The 23,195-nt window shown below is 43.9% G+C and overlaps 1 protein-coding gene across 1 annotated transcript in view; it reads left to right on the plus strand.

Moving 5' to 3' along the window:
• The window catches only part of ASH2L (ASH2 like, histone lysine methyltransferase complex subunit), a 579,627-nt gene that overhangs the window by 513,764 nt on the left and 42,668 nt on the right, over positions 1–23,195 (plus strand). Inside the window, exon 18 of the mRNA XM_053719418.1 lies at positions 14,542–14,601. Coding sequence (XP_053575393.1) covers positions 14,542–14,601 — 60 coding nt within the window. The remainder of the gene's footprint in view (positions 1–14,541; positions 14,602–23,195) is intronic.

The following is a 23,195-nucleotide window of genomic DNA, read 5'->3' on the forward strand; positions in this document are numbered from 1 at the left end:
ACTTTAGGTGTGACTGCAGTTACTCCTTTAGTAGATCTTAAAGTTGGCCCCCTTCCTCGAAGCCATGTAAGAGCAGTGTTTAGCCGTGTGTAGCTACAATTGCCAGTCTGAATCAAATGATAAACAGAGATTTAGCTACTGCACTAACCGATTGTTAAAGCAGACTAAATCTGCTGAAAACTGCAGCCCCAAAGCGATTATTGTGGCAAGAAAGGCCCCTGCCCTGCTGGACTAATCTGGAAAGTACCCACGTGGGGAGACGTTTATGGTGATGTCTACGCAGACATTATTTCATGTCAGTTTTATTTTTGGTGCTATAGGCTCATGATGTATTTAGCTGCCGAGTATATGTGTGGCTATCTGTCTCTTGTAAGATGTATCGAGTCCACGGATTCATCCTTACTTGTGGGATATTCTCCTCCCCTACAGGAAGTGGCAAAGAGAGCACCCACAGCAGAGCTGCCTATATAGCTCCCCCCCTTAGCTCCACCCCCCAGTCATTCTCTTTGCCTACTCTAAGTAACTAGGAAGTGCAGAGCGAGTGTGGTGACAAAAATGTTAGTTTTTTATTTCTCAAGCAAAAGTTTGTTATTTTAAATGGTGCCGGTGTGTACTATTTACTCTTTGGCAGAAAAAGAGATGAAGATTTCTGCAAGGAGGATTATGATCTTAGCACTTTGTAACTAAGATCCACTGCTGTTCTCACAAGGGCTGAAGTGTACAGGAAAACTTCAGTTGGGGGAACGGTTTGCAGACTAAACTGCATTAAGGTATGTTCAGTCTATGTTTTTCTAGACAGACTGTTTATTCTAGAAAAGGCGGGCAATATCCCCATGGGGGGGAATGCATAAGCTGTTTTCAGACACTTGGATAGGAATTTCAGCTTGCTTGAAAGGCTCATTTGTTACTGGTGACACTGTTAGGAAAAAACGTTTTTTGTTTGTTCAGTAAATGATGCAATTATAATGTTTTTTGAAGGGACTGAAGGGGTCATTGTGGCTTGTGTTAGTTTTTTTTTAACCCACATGGTTAATTAAGAGACATTCAGGTGTTTTTCTAATAGGCCTCAAAACATCGAGTGAGGTGGGAGGAGCCTATTTTCGCGCCTCAGTTGTGCAGTTTCTTTTCCTTAAGAGTCATCCAACTGCTTTTCTAGAGGTTCCTGCTGTGTTTGAGGGCTGTAAAGGGTTTTTTTTCCCCACAAATCGTTCTGAAGGGCAGGTAGGTGCCACAGCAGAGCTGTGGCAAGGTGCTGAAAGCTTTTTTTACCGGTTTTGATTTTTTTTCAATCCGGTTTTGCCATTAAGGGGTTAATTGTTTATTTGCAAAGTTACTAAGGCTGTAAGATACTACTGTAAAAATTTTGTTGTTTACTGCTTTTTTACACTGTTTTGCAGAACTTGTGCAGCCTTGTTTCTCTTAAAGGCACAGTACCGTTTTATTTCTGATTCAGGAAAGACGCTTCCTCAGACAGATTCTGTTTTGACGGCCTTTACATTTAAGCTTGAACACCTCCGCTTATTGCTTAGGGATTATTGTGTAAAATGGATAGATACTTAGAGGTTCCTGTTTACACTGATGTTTTTCCATTTCCTAAGAGGATTGTCAATATTATTGCTAAGGAGTGGGATAGACCAGGTATTCCATTCACTCCCCCTCCTGTTTTTAAGAAAATGTTTCCATATCTGATACCATAAGGGACTCATGGCAGACAGTTCCTAAGGTGGAGGGAGCTATTTCTACTCTATCAAAACGTACAACTATACCTATCGAGGACAGTTTTGCTTTCAAAGATCCTATGGATAAAAAATTAGTGGGTCTCCTGAAGAAAATTTTTGTTCATCAAGGTTTTTCTCTCCAACCTATTGCGTACATTGTTCCTGTAATCACTGCAGCTGCTTTCTGGTTTGAGGCTCTAGAAGAGGCTCTTTAAATGGAGACTCCATTAGAGGAAATTATGGACAGAATTAAGGCACTTAAGTTGGCTAATTCTTTTATTACAGATGCCGCTTTTCAACTGGCTAAATTAGCGGCAAAGAATTCAGATTTTGCCATTTTAGCACGCAGGGCGTTATGGCTTAAGTCCTGGTCTGCTGATGTGTCATCTAAATCCAAACTTTTGAACATTTCTTTCAAAGGTAAGACCCTATTCGGGCCTGAACTGAAGGAGATTATTTCAGACATTACTGGAGGGAAAGGTCATGCCCTCCCTCAGGATAGATCAAATAAGATGAGGGCCAAACAAAATCATTTTCGTTCCTTTCGGAACTTTAAGAGTGGTCCCGCTTCATCTTCCTCTGCTACAAAGCAAGAGGGGAATTTTGCCCAATCCAAGTCAGTCTGGAGACCTTACCAGGCTTGGAACAAGGGTAAACAGGGCAAGAAGCCTGCAGCTGCCTCTAAGACAGCATGAAGGGGTAGCCCCCGATCCGGGACCGGATCTAGTAGGGGGCAGACTCTCTCTCTTCGCTCAGGCTTGGGCGAGAGATGTTCAGGATCCCTGGGCATTAGAAATTGTGTCCCAGGGATATCTTCTGGAATTCAAGGGCTCCCTTCCAAGGGGGAGATTTCATATTTCTCGATTGTCTGTAAACCAGACAAAGAGAGAGGCGTTCTTACGCTGTGTAGAAGACCTACATACCATGGGGGTGATTCGTCCAGTCCCAAAGGTGGAACAGGGGTTAGGGTTTTATTCAAACCTGTTTGTGGTTCCCAAGAAAGAGGGATCTTTCAGACCAATCTTGGATCTCAAAATTTTAAACAAGTTCCTCAATGTTCCATCATTCAAGATGGAGACTATTCGGACTATTCTACCTCTGATCCAGGAGGGTCAATATATGACTACCGTGGACTTAAAGGATGCATATCTACACATACCTATTCACAGAGATCATCATCAATTCCTCAGATTCGCCTTTCTAAACAGGCATTTTCAGTTTGTGGCCCTTCCTTTCGGGTTGGCCACGGCTCCCAGAATTTTCACAAAAGTGCTAGGGTCCCTTCTGGCGGTTCTACGACCACGGGGCATAGCAGTGGTGCCTTATCTAGACGACATCTTAATTCAGGCGTCGACTTTCCAGCTAGCCAAGTCTCACACAGACATCGTGTTGGCTTTTCTGACATCTCACGGGTGGAAGGTGAACATAAAAAAAGAGTTCTCTCTTCCCTCTTACAAGAGTTTCCTTCCTAGGGACTCTGATAGATTCGGTAGAAATAAAAATATTTCTGACGGAGGTCAGAAAGTTAAAACTCTTATCCACTTGCCGAGCTCTTCATTCCATTCCTCGGCCATTAGTGGCTCAGTGTAAGGAGGTAATCGGACTCATGGTAGCGGCAATCGACATAGTTCCTTTTGCCCGTCTACACCTCAGACCACTGCAACTATGCATGCTCAAACAGTGGAATGGGGATTATGCAGACTTATCTCCTCAACTGCATCTGGACCAGGAGACCAGAGATTCTCTTCTCTGGTGGTTGTCTCAGGACCACCTGTCTCAGGAAATGTGCTTCCGCAGGCCAGAGTGGCTCATTGTAACGACAGATGCCAGCCTGCTAGGCTGGGGTGCAGTCTGGAACTCCCTGAAAGCACAGGGCTTATGGTCTCGGGAGGAAGCTCTCCTCCCGATAAACATTTTAGAACTGAGAGCGATTTTCAATGCGCTTCAGGCGTGGCCTCAGCTTGCTGCGGCCAAATTCATCAGGTTTCAGTCAGACAACATCACGACTGTAGCTTATATCAATCAGGGAGGAACAAGGAGTTCTCTAGCGATGATGGAGGTAACCAAAATAATCCGGTGGGCAGATGATCACTCTTGCCATCTCTCAGCAATCCACATCCCAGGAGTAGAGAACTGGGAGGCAGATTTTCTAAGTCGTCAGACTCTTCATCCGGGGGAGTGGGAACTCCATCCGGAAGTATTCGCCCAGCTGATTCAGCTATGGGGCACACCAGAATTGGATCTGATGGAGTCTCGTCAGAATGCCAAACTTCCTCGTTACGGGTCCAGGTCCCGGGATCCCAAGGCGGTACTGATAGATGCTCTAGCAGTGTCTTGGTCCTTCAATCTGGCTTTCCACCGTTTCCTCTCCTCCCACGTCTGGTTGCCAGAATCAAGCATGAGAGAGCTTTGGTAATTCTGATAGCTCCTGCGTGGCCACGCAGGACTTGGTATGCAGACCTAGTGGACATGTCCTCGGTTCCACCGTGGACTCTGCCAATGAGGCGGGACCTTCTAATTCTGAGCTATCTGCTTTACAATGTGATTCCCCTTACCTTGTTTTCCATGCAGATAAGGTGGTTTTACGTACCAAACCTGGGTTTCTTCCTAAGGTTGTTTCTAATAAGAATATCAATCAAGAGATTGTGGTTCCTTCCTTGTGTCCTAATCCTTCATCTAAGAAGGAACGTCTGTTACACAATCTTGATGTGGTTCCTGCTTTAAAATTCTACTTACAAGCAACTAAAGATTTCAGTCAAACATCTTCTTTGTTTGTTGTTTATTCTGGTAAACGGAGAGGTCAAAGGGCTACGGCTACCTCTCTTTCCTTTTGGCTGAAAAGCATCATCCGTTTGGCCTATGAGACTGCTGGACGGCAGCCTCCTGAAAGGATTACTGCTCATTCTACTAGAGCTGTGGCTTCCACATGGGCTTTTAAAAATGAGGCTTCTGTTGAACAGATTTGTAAGGCGGCGACTTGGTCTTCGCTTCATACTTTTTCCAAATTTTACAAATTCAATACTTTTGCTTCTTCGGAGGCTATTTTTGGGAGAAAGGTTCTACAAGCAGTGGTGCCTTCCGTTTAAGGTCCCTGTCTTGTTCCTCCCTTCATCAGTGTCCTAAAGCTTTGGTATTGGTATCCCACAAGTAAGGATGAATCCGTAGACTCAATACATCTTACAAGAGAAAACATAATTTGTGCTTACCTGATAAATTTATTTCTCTTGTGATGTATCGAGTCCACGGCCCGCCCTGTTTTTTAAGAAAGGCATATATTTTTAAACTTTCAGTCACCACTGCACCCTATGGTTTCTCCTTTTTTCTTCCTAGCCTTCGGTCGAATGGACTGGGGGGTGGAGCTAAGGGGGGAGCTATATAGGCAGCTCTGCTGTGGGTGCTCTCTTTGCCACTTCCTGTAGGGGAGGAGAATATCCCACAAGTAAGGATGAATCCGTGGACTCTATACATCACAAGAGAAATAAATGTATCGGGTAAGCATAAATTATGTTTTCTCTTGTAAGGTGTATCCAGTCCACGGATCATCCATTACTTGTGGGATATTCTCCTTCCCAACAGGAAGTTGGAAGAGGATCACCCACAGCAGAGCTGCTATATAGCTCCTCCCCTAACTGCCATATCCAGTCATTCTCTTGCAACTCTCGACAAGCATGGAGGTAGTAAGAGAGAAGTGGTGAAACGTAGTTGTTTTTTTTCTTCAATCAAAAGTTTGTTATTTTTAATTAATAACCGGAGTTGTACTATTTTGTCCCAGGCAGAAAATAGAAGAAGAATCTGCCTGTGATTTCTATGATCTTAGCAGGTTGTAACTAAGATCCATTGCTGTTCTCACACATAACTGAAGAGAGAGGTAACTTCAGCTGGGGAATGGCGTGCAGGTTATCCTGCTATGAGGTATGTGCAGTTAACATTTTTTCTAGAAGATGTAACTGCTAGTAAATGCTGCTGATACCAGATTTATGTAAGGTAAGCCTGAATACAGTGATTTAATAGCGACTGGTATCATACTTACTTTCTGAGGTAATACTCTTATAGATTTACAATATAAAACGTTTGCTGGCATGTTTAAACATTTTTATATATACTTTGGTGATAAAACTTTATTGGGGCCTAGTTTTTTTCCACATGGCTGGCTTAAATTTGCCTAGAAACAGTTTCCTGAGGCTTTCCACTGTGTTACTATGAGTGGGAGGGGCCTAATTTAGCGCTTTATTGCGCAGTAACTTTTACAGACTGAGACATCCAGCTTCCTCCAGGAGTCCCCTGAATGCTATAAGACATCTCTAAAGGGCTCTTAGGTTTTCCAAAGTCGTTTGTTTGGGAAGGTAGGCCCACAGCAGGGCTGTGGCAGTTTGTTGTGACTGTTAAAAAAACGTCTATATCGTTTTTTTGATCCGTTTTTTGAACTAAGGGGTTAATCATCCATTTGCAAGTGGGTGCAATGCTCTGTTAGCTTATTATACACACTGTAAAAATTTCGTTTGATTTACTGTTTTTTTTTTTCACTGTTTTTCAAATTCTGACAAAATTTGTTTCTCTTAAAGGCACAGTACCGTTTTTATTTTTTGCTTGTTAACTTGATTTAAAGTGTTTTCCAAGCTTGCTGGTCTCATTGCTAGTCTGTTTAAACATGTCTGACATAGAGGAAACTCCTTGTTCATTATGTTTAGAAGCCATGGTGGAACCCCCTCTTACCAAATGTACTGATTTCACTTTAAGTAATAAAGATCATATTCTGTCTTTAAAAAATTCCAGAGGAATCTGATGAGGGGGAAGTTATGCCGACTAACTCGCCCCACGTGTCAGACCCTTTGACTCCCGCTCGAGGGACTCACGCTCTAATGGCGCCAAGTACATCTAGTGCGCCCATAGCGTTTACTTTACAAGACATGGCGGCGGTCATGGATAATACCCTGTCAGCGGTATTATCCAGACTACCTGGGTTTAGAGGAAAGCGAGACAGCTCTGGAGTTAGAAGAAATACAGAGCATACTGACGCTTTAAGAGCTATGTCTGATACTCCCTCACAATATACAGAAGCTGAGGAAGGAGAGCTTCTTTCTGTGGGTGATGGTTCTGACTCGGGGAAAAAGATTCAACCTGATTCTGATATGTCTACATTTAAATTTAAGCTTGAACACCTCCGCGTGTTGCTCAGGGAGGTTTTAGCTGCTCTGAATGACTGATACAATTGCAGTGCCAGAAAAATTGTGTAGATTGGACAAATACTATGCAGTGCCGGTGTGCACTGATGTTTTTCCAATACCTAAAAGGTTTACAGAAATTATTACTAAGGAATGGGATAGACCAGGTGTGCCGTTCTCTCCCCCTCCTATTTTTAAGAAAATGTTTCCAATAGATGCCACCACACCGGACTTATGGCAGACAGTTCCTAAGGTGGAGGGAGCAGTTTCTATCCTAGCTAAGCGTACTACTATCCCTGTCGAGGACAGTTGTGCTTTCTCAGATCCAATGGATAAAAAGTTAGAGGGTTACCTTAAGAAAATGTTTATTCTAACAAGGTTTTATCCTACAGCCTCTTGCATGCATTGTCCCAGTCACTGCTGCTGCGGCTTTCTGGTTTGAGTCTCTGCAAGAGGCTTTACAGGTAGAGACCCCATTGGATGACATACTTGACAAGCTTAGAGCACTTAAGCTAGCCAATTCTTTTGTTTCTGATGCCATTGTTCATTTGACTAAACTAACGGCTAAAAATTCTGGTTTTGCTATTTAAGCGCGCAGGGCGCTATGGCTTAAATCATGGTCAGCTGACGTTACTTCAAAGTCTAAGCTGCTTAACATTCCCTTCAAGGGGCAAACCCTATTCGGGCCTGGTTTGAAGGAGATCATTTCTGATATCACTGGAGGAAAAGGTCATGCCCTTCCTCAGGATAGGTCCAAAAGGGCCAAACAGACTAATTTTCGTGCCTTTCGAAACTTCAAGGCGAGTGCGGCATCAACTTCCTCTAATGCAAAACAAGAGGGAACTTTTGCCCAGTCCAAGTCGGTCTGGAGACCTAACCAGACCTGGAACAAAGGTAAGCAGGCCAAAAAACCTGCTGCTGCCCCTAAGACAGCATGAAGTATCAGCCCCCTATCCGGTAACGGATCTAGTAGGGGGCAGACTTTCGCTCTTCGCCCAAGCTTGGGCAAGAGATGTCCAGGATCCCTGGGCGTTGGAAATTGTATCCCAGGGATATCTTCTGGACTTCAGAGCTTCTCCCCCAAAAGGGAGATTTCATCTTTCACAATTATCTGCAAATTTTAGGAAAGCCACCGATAAAAATGGTTTTCTACATGCTACTAGCGGTCATTTACCCCGTTGGAAGGAAAATATCCCAAGTGGGCAATTTAGGCGCATACGTAGGAACTGTACAGACATCAATAATTATATGCAAGAGACAGAGATAATGAGCAATAAATTTTTACAAAAAGGTTATGAAAAATCAAGAATAGAGGAAGCTAAACAAAGAGGGTTAGAATATGATAGAAGTAAACTGCTAGTAGATAAAGGAAATAAAGTATCAAATGTAAGAAAGAGGAAAAATAATACCACTTTTATAACAACATATAGTGAAGGAGTACAGGGTGTTAGATCTATTTTAAATAAACATTGGAAAATTTTATTAGCTGATCCAATATTAGCAGGAGAATTAGAAGAGAGGCCTGATGTAGTGTATAGGAAAAATAGGGACATTAAGAGTCTAATTGCTCCATCCAAACTGAAAGTTACCAGACCAAAAAATGAGGGAACCCTGTCTAATTGGTTAGCACTTAAACCAGGAACGTATAAGTGTAGGAAAATAGACTGTTGTTTATGCCCTATTATAGATGAAACATCAGAGAGTACTTGGAATTGGGACAGAACTAATGAATTTAAAATCAAAGATAGAACTACATGTCATTCAACATATGTAGTATACCAAATGACGTGTATTTGTGGATTAATTTATATAGGGCGTACTAAACGTAAAATAAAAAGGAGAGTCTATGAACATTTGAACAATATAAAAAATGGTTTAGAAGGCCATAGTGTTTCCCATCATTGTAAATTAAAACATCAGTGTAGTAGTGTAGGAATTACATTCAAGGTGTTGGAAAATGTCACTAGTGATAATCAGGGCAATCGCCTATTAAAACTTAGAAAAGCTGAAACCAAGTGGATTCACCAATTAGGAAGTTTAAGCCCTAGAGGATTAAACATAGAAATTGATCTTCAAGCTTTTATGGTATAGTGTAATATATGCCTGTCCCACAAAATAGGTAAAGAGCAGTATAGTGTTAATCTATAGTAATTACTAGTTTTTTTATATTTTTTAATATTTTTAAAAAATTTTAAATAAAAGGAAACATGAATAAATTTAGCATAATTTAATTATAAGTTTATTTAATCGTATCTCATTGTATAGAATGGTTTGTCTTTTAGGGATTTTTAATATCATAATGAAGTTTAATTAATATTAATCAAATTGCATCTTTTTAAATGTGTTTGTTAAATTATTATATATATTTTTTTGAAGGTTATGTATTGATTTATAATTCTATTATTTTGTAAAGGGATTTTAAGCATTTCTTGGAGAAAGTTGATTGTAGGTATTAATTGCGTTTAATGTGGAATTGATTTGATGTTATATAACACAGAGCGAGACTTATGAACAGTTTCCTATAAATTATAAATGATTAATCTTACTAATATAAATGTTTTAGGATAAGTTACAGTTTAACATCTGCAGAGCACTTATACTGATGTAATGTCAGACCCACCGCAACTAACTCTGATACATTGTACTTGTGAGTAATATGACACCAACCAATGAGAGCCAAACCCGGTAAATTTAAAGCTCACAACAACAGCTGTTCAACATGCAAAGCCCGTTGAGAAAGTTCACCCGAGAGTGAATGAAACGCGTTCGGGAGGAAAAGTTGAACAAACCTTGCTTACTGACGGGACAATCGTGCCTTACCGGTGAAACAATACCGGATTTGCTGAATCACTAAGCTGGAGGAATAAAAGAGCGGACATACAGCTCCCATTACAAAGACCAGATACTGAGGCTTGGGTTGGGACCGCAGAGCAACTTTAAACTTTATGTGCACATAATTTGCACTTATCTTGTAAGTGTGTATTTTTATGGCTTTATTTTAAAATAATAAAGAAAGATACAGTGAATCTCGGATGCGCTTGTGTTTTTGTTGTTTCAGATAAAGAGAGAGGCATTCTTACACTGTGTTCAAGACCTCCTAGTTATGGGAGTGATCCATCCAGTTCCAAAGGAGGAACAGGGACAGGGATTTTACTCAAATCTGTTTGTGGTTCCCAAAAAAGAGGGAACCTTCAGACCAATTTTAGATCTCAAGATCTTAAACAAATTCCTCAGTTCCATCATTCAAGATGGAGACTATTCGTACCATCCTACCTATGATCCAGGAGGGTCAATACATGACTACAATGGATTTAAAGGATGCTTATCTTCACATTCCGATACACAAAGATCATCATCGGTTTCTCAGGTTTGCCTTCCTGAACAGGCATTACCAGTTTGTAGCTCTTCCCTTTGGGTTAGCTACAGCCCCAAGAATCTTTACGAAGGTTCTGGGGTCACTTCTGGTGGTCCTAAGACCGCGGGGCATATCAGTGGCCCCTTATTTAGACGACATTCTGATACAGGCGTCAAATTTCCAAATTGCCAAGTCTCATACGGACATAGTTCTGGCATTTCTGAGGTTGCATGGGTGGAAGGTGAACGAAGAAAAGAGTTCTCTATCTCCTCTCACAAGAGTCTCCTTTCTGGGAACTCTGATAGATTCTGTAGAAATGAGGATTTACCTGACAGAGTCCAGGTTATCAAAACTTCTAAATTCCTGCCGTGTTCTTTATTCCACTTCTTGCCCTTCGGTGGCGCAGTGTATGGAAGTAATCGGCTTAATGGTAGCGGCAATGATCATAGTGCCGTTTGCACGCCTACATCTCAGACCGCTGCAACTATGCATGCTCAGTCAGTGGAATGGGGATTACACAGATTTGTCCCCTCTACTAAATCTGGATCAAGAGACCAGGGATTCTCTTCTCTGGTGGCTATCTCGGGTCCATCTGTCCAAGGGAATGACCTTTTGCAGGCCAGATTGGACAATTGTAATGACAGATGCCAGCCTTTTAGGCTGGGGGGCAGTCTGGAACTCCCTGAAGGCTCAGGGATCGTGGACTCAGGAGGAGACACTCCTTCCAATAAACATTCTGGAACTAAGAGCGATATTCAATGCTCTTCAGGCTTGGCCTCAGCTAGCGACAATGAGGTTCATCAGATTTCAGTCGGACAACATCACGACAGTGGTTTACATCAACCATCAAGGGGGAACAAGGAGTTCCCTAGCGATGTTAGAAGTCTCAAAGATAATTCGCTGGGCAGAGATTCACTCTTGCCACCTATCGGCTATCCATATTCCAGGTGTAGAGAACTGGGAGGTGGATTTTCTAAGTCGACAGACTTTTCATCCGGGGGAGTGGGAACTCCATCCGGAGGTGTTTGCACAATTGATTCATTGTTGGGGCACACCAGAACTGGATCTCATGGCGTCTCGCCAGAATGCCAAACTTCCTTGTTACGGATCCAGGTCCAGGGACCCCAAGGCAACGCTGATAGATGCTCTAGCAGCACCTTGGTCCTTCAACCTAGCTTATGTGTTTCCACCGTTTCCTCTGCTCCCTCGTCTGATTGCCAAAATCAAGCAGGAGAGAGCATCGGTGATCTTGATAGCGCCTGCGTGGCCACGCAGGACTTGGTATGCAGATCTGGTGGACATGTCATCCTTTCCACCATGGACTCTGACGCTGAGACAGGACCTTCTACTTCAAGGTCCTTTCAACCATCCAAATCTAATTTCTCTGAAACTGACTGCCTGGAGATTGAACGCTTGATTTTATCAAAGCGTGGCTTCTCCGAGTCAGTCATTGATACCTTAATTCAGGCACAAAAGCCTGTCACCAGGAAAATCTATCATAAGATATGGCGTAAATATCTTTATTGGTGTGAATCCAAGGGCTACTCATGGATTAAGGTCAGGATTCCCAGGATATTATCTTTTCTCCAAGAAGGATTGTAAAAAGGATTGTCAGCTAGTTCCTTAAAGGGACAGATTTCTGCTCTGTCTATTCTTTTGCACAAGCGTCTGGCGGATGTGCCAGACGTTCAGGCATTTTGTCAGGCTTTAGTTCGAATCAAGCCTGTGTTTAAATCTGTTGCTCTGCCTTGGAGCTTAAATTTGGTTCTTAAAGTTCTTCAAGGGGTTCCGTTTGAACCTCTTCATTCCATAGATATCAAACTTTTATCTTGGAAAGTTCTATTTTTGGTAGCTATTTCCTCGGCTCGTAGAGTTTCCGAGTTATCTGCCTTACAATGTGATTCCCCTTATTTGATCTTCCATGCAGATAAGGTAGTTCTGCGTACCAAACCTGGGTTTTTACCTAAGGTGGTATCTAATAAGAATATCAATCAGGAGATTGTTGTTCCATCATTGTGTCCTAATCCTTCTTCAAAGAAGGAACGTCTATTACACAATCTTGACGTGGTTCGTGCTTTAAAGTATTATTTACAAGCTACTAAAGATTTTCGTCAAACATCTGCTTTGTTTGTTGTCTACTCTGGACAGAGGAGAGGTCAAAAGGCTTCGGCAACCTCTCTTTCGTTTTGGCTAAGAAGCATAATTCGCTTAGCTTATGAGACTGCTGGCCAGCAGCCTCCTGAAAGGATTACAGCTCATTCTACTAGAGCTGTGGCTTCCACTTGGGCCTTTAAAAATGAGGCTTCTGTTGAACAGATTTGCAAGGCGGCGACTTGGTCTTCGCTTCATACCTTTTCAAAATTCTATAAATTTGATACTTTTGCTTCTTCTGAGGCTTTTTTTGGGAGAAAGGTTTTACAGGCAGTGGTACCTTCCGTTTAAGTACCTGCCTTGTCCCTCCCTTCATCCGTGTACTTTAGCTTTGGTATTGGTATCCCACATGTAATGTATGATCCGTGGACTGGATACACCTTACAAGAGAAAACATATTTTATGCTTACCTGATAAATTTATTTCTCTTGTGGTGTATCCAGTCCCTGTCATTTTAAGGCAGGTATTTTTTAATTTTAAACTTCAGTCACCACTGCACCCTATGGTTTCTCCTTTCTCTGCTTGTCTTCGGTCGAATGACTGGATATGGCAGGGGAGGAGCTATGTAGCAGCTCTGCTGTGGGTGATCCTCTTGCAACTTCCTGTTGGGAAGGAGAATATCCCACAAGTAATGGATGATCCGTGGACTGGATACACCACCAGAGAAATAAATTTATCAGGTAAGCATAAATTATGTTTTTTTCAGTCTTGTAACTGCTATTAAAAAGCTTTGGAAAGCAATGCACTAATTAAAATAGCCAGTAGGTGGAGCTGTCCGCTTGTTAAGTTATGCAACTTAACAGCCTCAGACCAGACCAGATCTATCAAGCAAAATTTAGCAGCCACTTCCCTATTATCTTCCCGTCCAGCAGCTTGAGGTGAGGGTGCCTAACTTCTTATTAATCACTGCAGATAAAAATGCATTGAATAGCTGAATACCCAATATTATCTAACATGCTAACAATGCAGAGAACTGATTGCAGAAAAATGCAAGTAAAAAAACGTTTTTGTTCATTAAACTTAGTTTGATGATGATGCAGTCTGTTGTGTAATTATTTTATTAGGTGATGTTTAGCAAATGTTTTTGTAAATTAAACTTAGTTTGATGATGATACAATCTATATTATTAGGTTTATAATGCTGTTTAGCATTTAAATTCTTCATTTCAAAGCTTTAAAAATAATGTATTAGGTGTTACTTATGAAAATTTTGAGAGCGGCCTGGAACCTAACCCCCTCACTTCCCATTGACTTACATTATAAACTGGGTTTCAATTTACAACGGTTTTCGATTTACAACCATTCCTCCTGGAACCTAACCCCGGGGTAAACTGAGGGATATATATATATATATATATATATATATATATATATATATATATATACACACACACACACACTGTGTAAGGTGCACTCTCACAAACAGTCCTTCATATGCCAGGGTGCTCGAATATGGGTATGATATAGCAAAGCAAGATTCAGCACTCTCTAGTCTTAGTAGTAGAAAACAAAGTAGTTTTATTTAGTGACGTTTCGGGGAATGCTCCCCTTCATCAGACTGGTCAGAGGGTGCTGTTCTACTGAAGATTTTTTTATTTTTTTTTAAAGGTAGAATCATTTTAGTCACCTCTTTGTACAGTCCAGCCACCTAATGATTTCCGTTTATGGAACCTACAACCTGTGGATGGTTGCATATTCTCAATGTGAACAAGAATACTAGGCACATTTGTGCTATGGCAATTACTAGGTGTCTACACCATTTCTAGTTGTGTTTCTAATCTTAGTTAAAGGGACATGAAGACATTTTGTTCTTCCATGATTCAGATAGAGAATGTGATTTTAAACAAATTTCCAATTTACTTTTTCTCCCTGTATTCTTTATTCATAAGGATATCTAGGTGGTAACTGCACATATATGCCTCAAGTTATTGGCTCACTCACTGCCCCCAGAAGTGCATTCCTGCTTCTTCAACAAAGGATACCAAGATAATGAAGCAAATGTAATAACAGAAGTTAATTGAAAAGTTTTTTTAACATTGTATGCTCTATCGGAATCATGAAAGAAAAATGTGGGTTCCATGCCCCTTTTAATGTCTAGTTATATAGTAGGGATTTGTGTTTCCGCTAAAATATTTAAATTTATTTTTTCATTCTAGGTTTCGATAAATTTTGGACCCTACTTCAAATACCCACCAAAAGATGTGTCTTTTTGTCCTGTAAGTATCTATAATAGCCGTTTTCAAAAGATTTCAAAGCATGATATTGTAAAATGTATATTTTTGCTTTTAACAACTTTTTGAGTTTTGATTCAACTTGACTTGAATTTAACTTTCCCTAAGGCAGCATTGCATTACTAAGCATCCACAGAATACTAATTCCATTAGAGGGAAAAAAAAAAATCTTCAGCATACAGGAAGAAACGATGCATACACAGGTTGCTTATGTTAAGATGTTTTTCTAATAATTTACTACCATGTTTAAGTTTTCAGAACTACTTAAAGACTTGCAAGAAATAAACATTGCAGCAAATAAGCGTTTAAAAATCTTTAATTGAATGTGACTAACTTATATTGTTGCTTATTTTATTTACTCCTTTTAATGTATTAATCAAATGGTACACAAATTTAATTAATACAATCATACTGACATTTTTGTTAGTTTACACAAAACACCAAAACAAGAGAGAATGTTACACCATTAAGACCATTTAGTCATGATATATGGTTTTGACTCTGTATAGCAATGCTTTTCCTTAAAAACACATAACGTTAATTTCCTTCTATTGGCAGGGAGAGTCCACAAAACATTCTTAACTCATGGAAATTACTCTATCTGGCCACCAGGAAGAGGAAAATACACCCCAAACAAGACTTTTAATATCCATCCCACATTCCCTACCCTCCAGTAGTTTTGTCTCATTTCATGGAGGTATGCAGAGAGGTGCTCTGTAAAAGAAGAATGAAGTTTATTGTGGATTGGATTGTTTTAAGCTGAGGATAATATAATCATAATATAATCATGTGAATCACTTTGGAGTATTGGGTTATATAACACTGAATGACGCTGGGTCTCCCATGCCTCTTACAGTTTGACCAAATCCCCTGTCTGATAACGCTGTGTCTCACACTAAACTTATCATGGGTAAGTGCTCGCCTTTTTCAAGGTGGTATCAAGTCTTTGGCCCCTTGTGTTTGGCACTATCATGCTGCTAGCCCCAGTGATGGCTCCAGCCTTATTCCAATATAGGGCTGATAGGGGTGCGCTTTAGGCGCGACGTGATGCGGGACTCTGACAAGCATTTGTCCGATCGGGATGTTAGAACACCTAGGCATATTACAGGGTGTTGGTGATAGTAGTGCACCGGACATTGTTACTGGTCCTCTGGTTTCATACTCCACTGTGCAGACAATCCCCACCTTGAGTGGGGAACGTCACTAATGGAGACCGCTGGCTTAATGATAGGCCGCAGAGGGGCGGGTGGCTGTTTTTGGCTATGAACACCTCTTTCGCGCAATTTTCACTCTGGATCCGCTGCTCAACAGTTCTGTGAGAGAGCGGTTGCAACATGGCTTGGTCTATCCAGAGGTGGTAAGACGCCCTAAACATGGCTTAACAAGGGGACAGTGTTTGTGCTTTGGGACCCAAATACCCCCTTGTAGGATTCACGGTGACTATTACAATCCTTTTTTCACCGCACAAATAATGGACTGCTCTATTTTAATAGAGAGTCTTTAGGAGTCTTCCTCAGTTAATTACATTGACAATAGTAAGTGTATGCTTTGCCAAGCTATCTGGTAATCCTCCAGCGCAACTATGTAATTGTTTCCTAAATTATATCCTGACGTCTTATTCAGGAGGCCCAAGTGGTCCGACCGCGAATGAGCTCCTGCATGTACTATGGCCAGCAGGTCCTACTGCAGAGATTCCTGTTCAACAGCCTATTAATGTGACTTCAGTTGCTCCAGAGTGCAGTGCAGAGAGCGACCCGACCCCGGCTGGTATAGTCCTTTTACCAGATGACCTCACAGTCTGTATACAGGTGGCTGTGTCTGCTGCCCCGAGTGCTAGCCATGTGTCAGGAAAGAGGGAAAAAAAATGAAACATTGTTCTCCTATATGTAGCCCAGGTGCGGTGGCGGAGGCCATGACCGACAGTTATGGTCAGGCTTCTGAGGACAAACCCTTAGGTCTGAAGGTGAACTTTCTTCCTCCTACCACTCTGAAGAATCGTTGCAGGATTTGGAAGAAGGTATGATTAGGTAAAAAGTAGAGCAGGTCAGGCTCTTGTTCAAGAGGGTTCTAGCTGCCCTGGGGGTCCCTGCAGCAAAGCCGCCTGAGGGTGAACAGGTCCAGAGATTGAAATCCGTTTTCAAACCTAGGTCTAGGGCCCCGGATGTTTTTCCTGTACCACCCATTATCTCCAAAAATCATCTCCAAGGAATGGGAGAAGCCAGGTGCTAAGTTTGTCCCTTTGGCGAAATTTAAGATGTTGTTTCCTGTTCTAGCTGACCACGCGGAGGTCTGGAACAGTCTACCTAAGGTGGATGGGGCCATATCTACACTAGCCAAGCGCACAACTTTCCCACTTGAGGACAGTACCTCCTTTAGAGATCCTCTTGACAGAAAACTTGAGGGATATCTCAGGAGGGTGTTTCTTCCGTCTGATGCATTGCTTCAGACTGCAGTGAGTATCGCAGTTACCCAGGCCACCAAGTTAGCGGACCTAATTACGGTAGAAACTCCCTTAGAGGAGATTCAGGGTCACATACAATCCCTAAGTTTGTTAAATGCTTTCATCAGGTGCGCAATTCTGCAGATTATCCGCATCAATGCAAAAAACTCAAGCTTTGCAGTTCTGGCTAGGAGGGGCCTGTGGCTAAAATCCTGGTCAGCGGACAAAGTGTCAAAATCTAGATTGCTGGCATTCAAGGGTAAATCACTTTTTAGTTTGGGTCTGGACACTATAATAGCCGCAGTCACAGGAGGAATGGGAGCTTTCCAATCGCAGGACAAGGAGACTAAACCCAAGGGTCGTCCGGCAGGACTTTTTTGTTCCGAAAATCAAAGGAACACAGAAGAACAATATGGCAGTAATTGTATTCCTCGTGCAGAATGATATAAGAATATATTAGGAAATCCCATATACCTGTGATTGGTTTTTAGTAACAGGCCTTCTGTTTGAAGTATTGTTAATATAGACATGTAAGCTTATATGTTATGGGTCCTACTTATAACCATACATTTGAAATAAGTGACTTGACTAATACTATATGCACATCGAATAAATCTAGAGATTGAATAGTCTGTTTACAGACTTGATTATACCTTGATCCGGCAAAGTTAAATATATAAATCAACCGCTATCCAAACCAATAAAAATAGTCGGAGATCGACACACCCCTATTGAGGATATAAGGTAGAGAAGTAAATAGGTCTGGTATGGCTGGAGAAAGGCTCCTTGGAGCTGAAACGCGTTGCCGCTTTACACGGACTTCTTTCTAAGAGGTGACGTCATCCCACACTGGTGGGCGTGCCTTGAGATGCACAGCTGATCTGGACGTACCTCTCTGGGAGAATCGAAGACGGCACACTACACCGCTCCCCACGGAGGGAGCAAGGTAATACTAAATAGAAGGCTGATCGATTTAATAGGGTTGCTTACCCCAATTCCAAACTAACTATAAACAACCTTTGAAACAAAGTGTGAAATTACACGGAGATAGAACGACATCAAAGTTTGGTGTATTTTGTTCTCACTGAAGTGCTTTCAAGAGATAATTGCATGCCTACAGTTTGTTCAAAAGTGGATACGTATATGGATACAATGTTCTAAACAGCTGATTCAATGCTATAAACAGCTGATGTTCGTTTCGTACTTTCTTGGGACTTAATTAATCAAAAAAGACTATTGGTACCAATATTTTAAGTTCAATTAAAGGAATTCCTTCTTTTATAGTTTTAATAACATATCATGCATGATTGATCTATGTTATATTTATTAACCTTATATGCATTTTATTCACGCATGTCGTAAATAAATTGATGGCTAATTATTGATTAATATACATTTTCAGTAAGTTTTTGTCATTTTTTTTTGTACATTAATTTTAATTTCAGGTTTTTGCATTGCCTGTTTTTTTTATATTTTTCATATAGTTTTTGCCTAAACTTTTGAATAAGAACAAGCAGCCCAAGATAACAAATCGGCATGATGGGATCGCCCCCGACCTGGGAGCAGACTTTCTCTGTTTCAGAAGGAATGGTGTCTGCCAGGACTCTTGGGAGCTGGACATTATTTGCCAGGGTTACAGAATAAGCTTTCGATCCTGTCCCCGAAGGCACCGCTTGCTACTATCAAGGGTATCTGGAAACCCAGTAAAAGGGGCAGCTCTGCTTTGTTGTGTGGAGGACCTCTTAGCCACGGGAGTGGTAGTTCCTGTCCCACCATCAGAGAGGGGACAAGGCTTTTACTCAAATATCTTTGTGGTACCCAAGAAAGAGGGCACGTTCTGTCCTATTATGGATCTAAAAGGACTCAACAGATTTGTAAGAGTTCCCACCTTCAAGATGGAGACAATAAAAACCATCCTCCCTCTTAACCTGGACGACATTCTGGTTCAGGCTCCTTCCTTATCAGTGGCGCAGGACCACACGCAAAGTTTACATTTGTGTCTTCAAACGCACGGCTGGGAGGTCAACTTGGAAAAGAGCAACCTTGTCCCGGCTACAAGGGTAAACTTCCTAGGAATGATCATAGACTCCATCAACATATGCATGCCTTACAGACCAGCGCAGGGAGAAGCTTTAGAGGGCTTGTCTCCTACTTCAGTCCATTGCTCATCCATCTGTAGCACTATGCATGGAGGTAGTAGGCCTTATGGTTGCGGCATCGGATGCTATACAGTTTGTTTGCTTTCAATAGAATAGTGACCATTCGGATCTCTCACAGGTCATCTCTATGGACGCACAGAAGAGAGAGAGTCTGGTTTGGTGGCAATCCCTTTCCTTCTAGTAGTGAGTTTCCACCGTCGTCCTTGAATTATAACACAAGTCTGTCCGTCTGGGGTGCGGTGTGGGGTTCTCTCAGAGCCATGGAAACTTGGTGTCAAGAGGAGGTGTCCCTTCCGATCAACATCTTCGGATTGAGTATCATTTACAACGGGCTTCTGGCGTGGCCTCAACTGGGTTCCTCCTGTCATATACGATTCCTATCCGACAACATCAAGACAGTAGCCTACATCATCCATCAGGGAGGTACTCGAAGCTCCCTGACAATGCAGGAGGTGTGTCAAATCTTGCAGTAGGCATAGAGACATCAATGAATTGGGGGGAGGATTTCCTGAACACTCAGGGGAGTGGTCCTTGAATCAGGAGGTATTTCTGGAACTAACCCGCAGATGGGGTGCTCCAGACATAGATCTGATGGCTTCCCGCTTGAATGCAAAACTCCCAAGTACGGATTGAGATTCAGGGATTCTTAGGCGGAGCTAGTGGATGCTCTATCGGTTCTGTGGAACTTCAACTTAATTTATCTGTTTCCTACTATTTTGACCGCACAGGACTTGGTACGCAGACCTAGTGAGCCTGTCTGCTCAATCTTGTCAGCTGCCTCTTTGTCAGGACCTGTTGACTCAGGGTCTGTTCTTTTATCCAAACCTAGATACTCTGAGACTGACTGCCTGGAGATTGAACAGTTGATTTTAGCTCAAAGAGTCTTCTCTGACAGTGGGATTGATACACTTTGTCATGGATACCAGACAGCTAAGGCTACCCCCAACCCCCCCTACTACCTCACCCCTGTTTCTCAGTGGTTTTGGGCTCCTCAGAGCAACCAAAAGCTTCCAGAGATTGTGGTTGAATGTGACGGATACCCCAGCTACCCCGACTGGGTAGCTCCGCCAAAGGGGTCCTGCTTCCTCCCTGATGACTGCAGAACAGAAGACAATGCCACAGTTTTCCCGCCATGCCCGCCCCTCCTGACAGCCCTGCACCTCCATAGGAGCCACAGTCTCACATAATCCCAATATCTAGGGGTGGCGGTTTCGGGGTCATCCCGGTGGAGCGGTGGCACTTCCCCAGATGCCACAGTCCAAAAATCAGCATGAATCGTTACTGGGGACCGGGGTTACAGTCCGTTGAAGTTATGGGGTTAGGGGTGTCCAAAAACCCCAGTTCCCAAAGGAGCTCCCCTCTGATAATTGCCACAGCTCTTGCCCTAGGGGCTACCAATCCCCAAAAGAGCGGAGCTCTGGGGCAAAGGGCTGCTGAAGCGACCAGGGTTAAAGTTAGCGGGTGTCCTGTGGCCGACCGGGAGTTCAGGAGCCCGGCCAGCCTGAGAGGAGTTAGGCGGGTGTCCGTTGTGAGGCGGCCGACCGGGAGTTTCAGGAGCCCGGCCAGCCTAGGAGGGTTTTCCTGGTCATACACCAGCTCTTCACAAAACAAGCAACCAAAAGCTTCCAGAGATTGTGGTTGCTCTGAGGAGCCCCAAACCACTGAGAAACAACAGGGGTGAGGTTGTAGGGGGGGTTGGGATTAGCTTTAGCTGTCTGGTATCCGTGACATCTCCCCCCCTCCAGTTCGGCAGACTCGGCTAGACCTTAACGGATCGGCCTGGGGCTTTCCGACGGTGGCCCTCCACTTCTCGGTTGCTGGGAGAGGTTATCCCATCTCTCCTGAGCTTGGGGCATCCTGGGGGTTTCCTGCTGGCCTTTATACACTGGGCGCAGGGATAGTGACATAATGCAAAGTCCCAAACAAGTTTGCTAAGGCCGGCTCCCAAACAATTGCTGTTCCACAAGTTCCAGTGTCCTTAAGTTCAATGGCCAAACTGTCTCCCTCTGTGACACTCTGTTGAGTACCGGCTGACCCACCAACAAACAAAGCCAGTGCCGGTTTCCCAGCTGTATTCCCAGACTGGAGGGGGAGGTTGCTCCTTGGTGGGGCAGGTAAAGCTTGGGTGCCCAAACATGTGGCACCAACTGTATACACTTTTATCCTCCTTGCCCAATGCAACGCCTGCCCTTGGTGAGAAATACTCCGGGACAAGAAAAGGGTAGAAACCCTGCCAAGCTACTGAGGGGAGAGTCCGCCTGTCTCTTCTCCCGAGAAGGAGATCGACCGCTGGGGAGGGAGGTCTGCTACCTCCGCTCCTTGGGAAACTGTGCTGCCGCTGGGGAGGGAGACCGGCTGTCTCTGCTCCCTGTACGGGGTTCCGCCGCTGGGGAGAGAGACCAACTGTCTCCTCTCCCAGAAAGGGATTCGGCTGCTGGGTAGAGATATTGATACCCGTCTCTCCCTGCAAGGGCTTCTCTGTAAAGGGAGGGAGGGAGGACGACTACATCTGCTCCCGAAGGATGGATCTGCCACTGGGGAGAGAGACCGACTGTCTCCTCTCCCAGGAAGGGGTTCTGCTTACGGGGAGGGAGGGCGACTACCTCTGCTCCCAGGGGATGGCTCTGCTGCTGGGGAGAGAGACTGTCTCCTTTCCCTGTACCTGGCTCTGCCGCTGGGGAGAGAGACCGACTGTCTCCTCTCCTGGGAAGGGGTTCTGCTGCTGGGGAGAATTATTGACATCCATCTCTCCCTGCAAGGGGTTCTTTGTAAGGGGAGGGAGGATGACTACCTCCACTCCCAGGGGATGGCTCTGCCGCTGGGGAGAGAGACCGACTGTCTCTTCTCCCTGCTCCTGGCTCTGCCGCTGGGGAGAGAGACCAATTGTCTCCTCTCCTGGCTCTGCCGCTGGGGGAGAGAGACCGACTGTCTCCTCTCCCGGGAAGGGGTTCTGCTGCTGGGGAGAATTATTGACATCCATCTCTCCCTGCAAGGGGTTCTTTGTAAGGGGAGGGAGGATGACTATCTCCACTCCCAGGGGATGGCTCTGCCGCTGGGGAGAGAGACAGACTGTCTCTCTTCTCCCTGCTCCTGGCTCTGCCGCTGGGGAGAGAGACTGACTGTCTCCTCTCCCAGGAAAGGGTTCTGCTTACGGGGAGGGAGGATGACTACCTCCGCTCCCAGGGGATGGCTCTGCCACTGGGGAGAGAGACCGACTGTCTCCTCTTCCCTGCTCCTGGCTCTGCCGCTGGGGAGAGAGACCGGCTGTCTCTTCTCCCTGCTCCTGGCTCTGCCACTGGGGAGAGATACCGACATCCATCTCTCCCTGCAAGGGGTTCTCTGTAAGGGGAGGGAGGACGCCTATCTCCTCTCCCTGGTTTCCTGGGGCTGTTACAGGTGCTGGGCAGAGGCCGGCGGCTCTCTGCCCTGTTGCCAGCGCTTCTGCTGGGTTGGTTCCTTTGTCCAGGTCTATAAGCTAGAGCCCAGGCTGCTGATCTGTATCTAGTAGCTCGCCGTCGCTTATGCTCTGTTGCCACTCATCATGATTTCCAGAGTGCTGCACCACAGCTCCGTGCAGACTCCGTGGCATGCTGCAGAACTCGGTCTATCAGCCTCTTGTATGCCTTTTCCAGTCCCCATTCTTGGACAATAAGCGATACCATATCTGATACCAGCCAGGGTACCCCCGAGAGATCCAACAGCTGCTCTCGGGAGTGGCCAATGTTCGTTACACTCAGTTCCGCCCCGCTCCCAAATTCTGGGTCTTCTGTCAACTTTTCCAATAGTAACCCAGGGCCGCCGAAGCCAAAGCCCTCTGTAGGGGAGCAATCCTGTGGCCCTTCTCTGTCAGCAGGAATCGTGTGGAAGAAGCAGATCCCACCGCTACCAGCCAATGTGACGGATACCCCGGCTACCCCGACTGGGTAGCTCCGCTAAAGGGGTCCTGCTTCTCCCTGCCGACTGCAGCTATGTAGATGGCA

This window comes from Bombina bombina, chromosome 6, assembly GCF_027579735.1.
Source record: "Bombina bombina isolate aBomBom1 chromosome 6, aBomBom1.pri, whole genome shotgun sequence".
In the NCBI taxonomy this organism is placed as follows: Eukaryota; Metazoa; Chordata; class Amphibia; order Anura; family Bombinatoridae; genus Bombina; species Bombina bombina.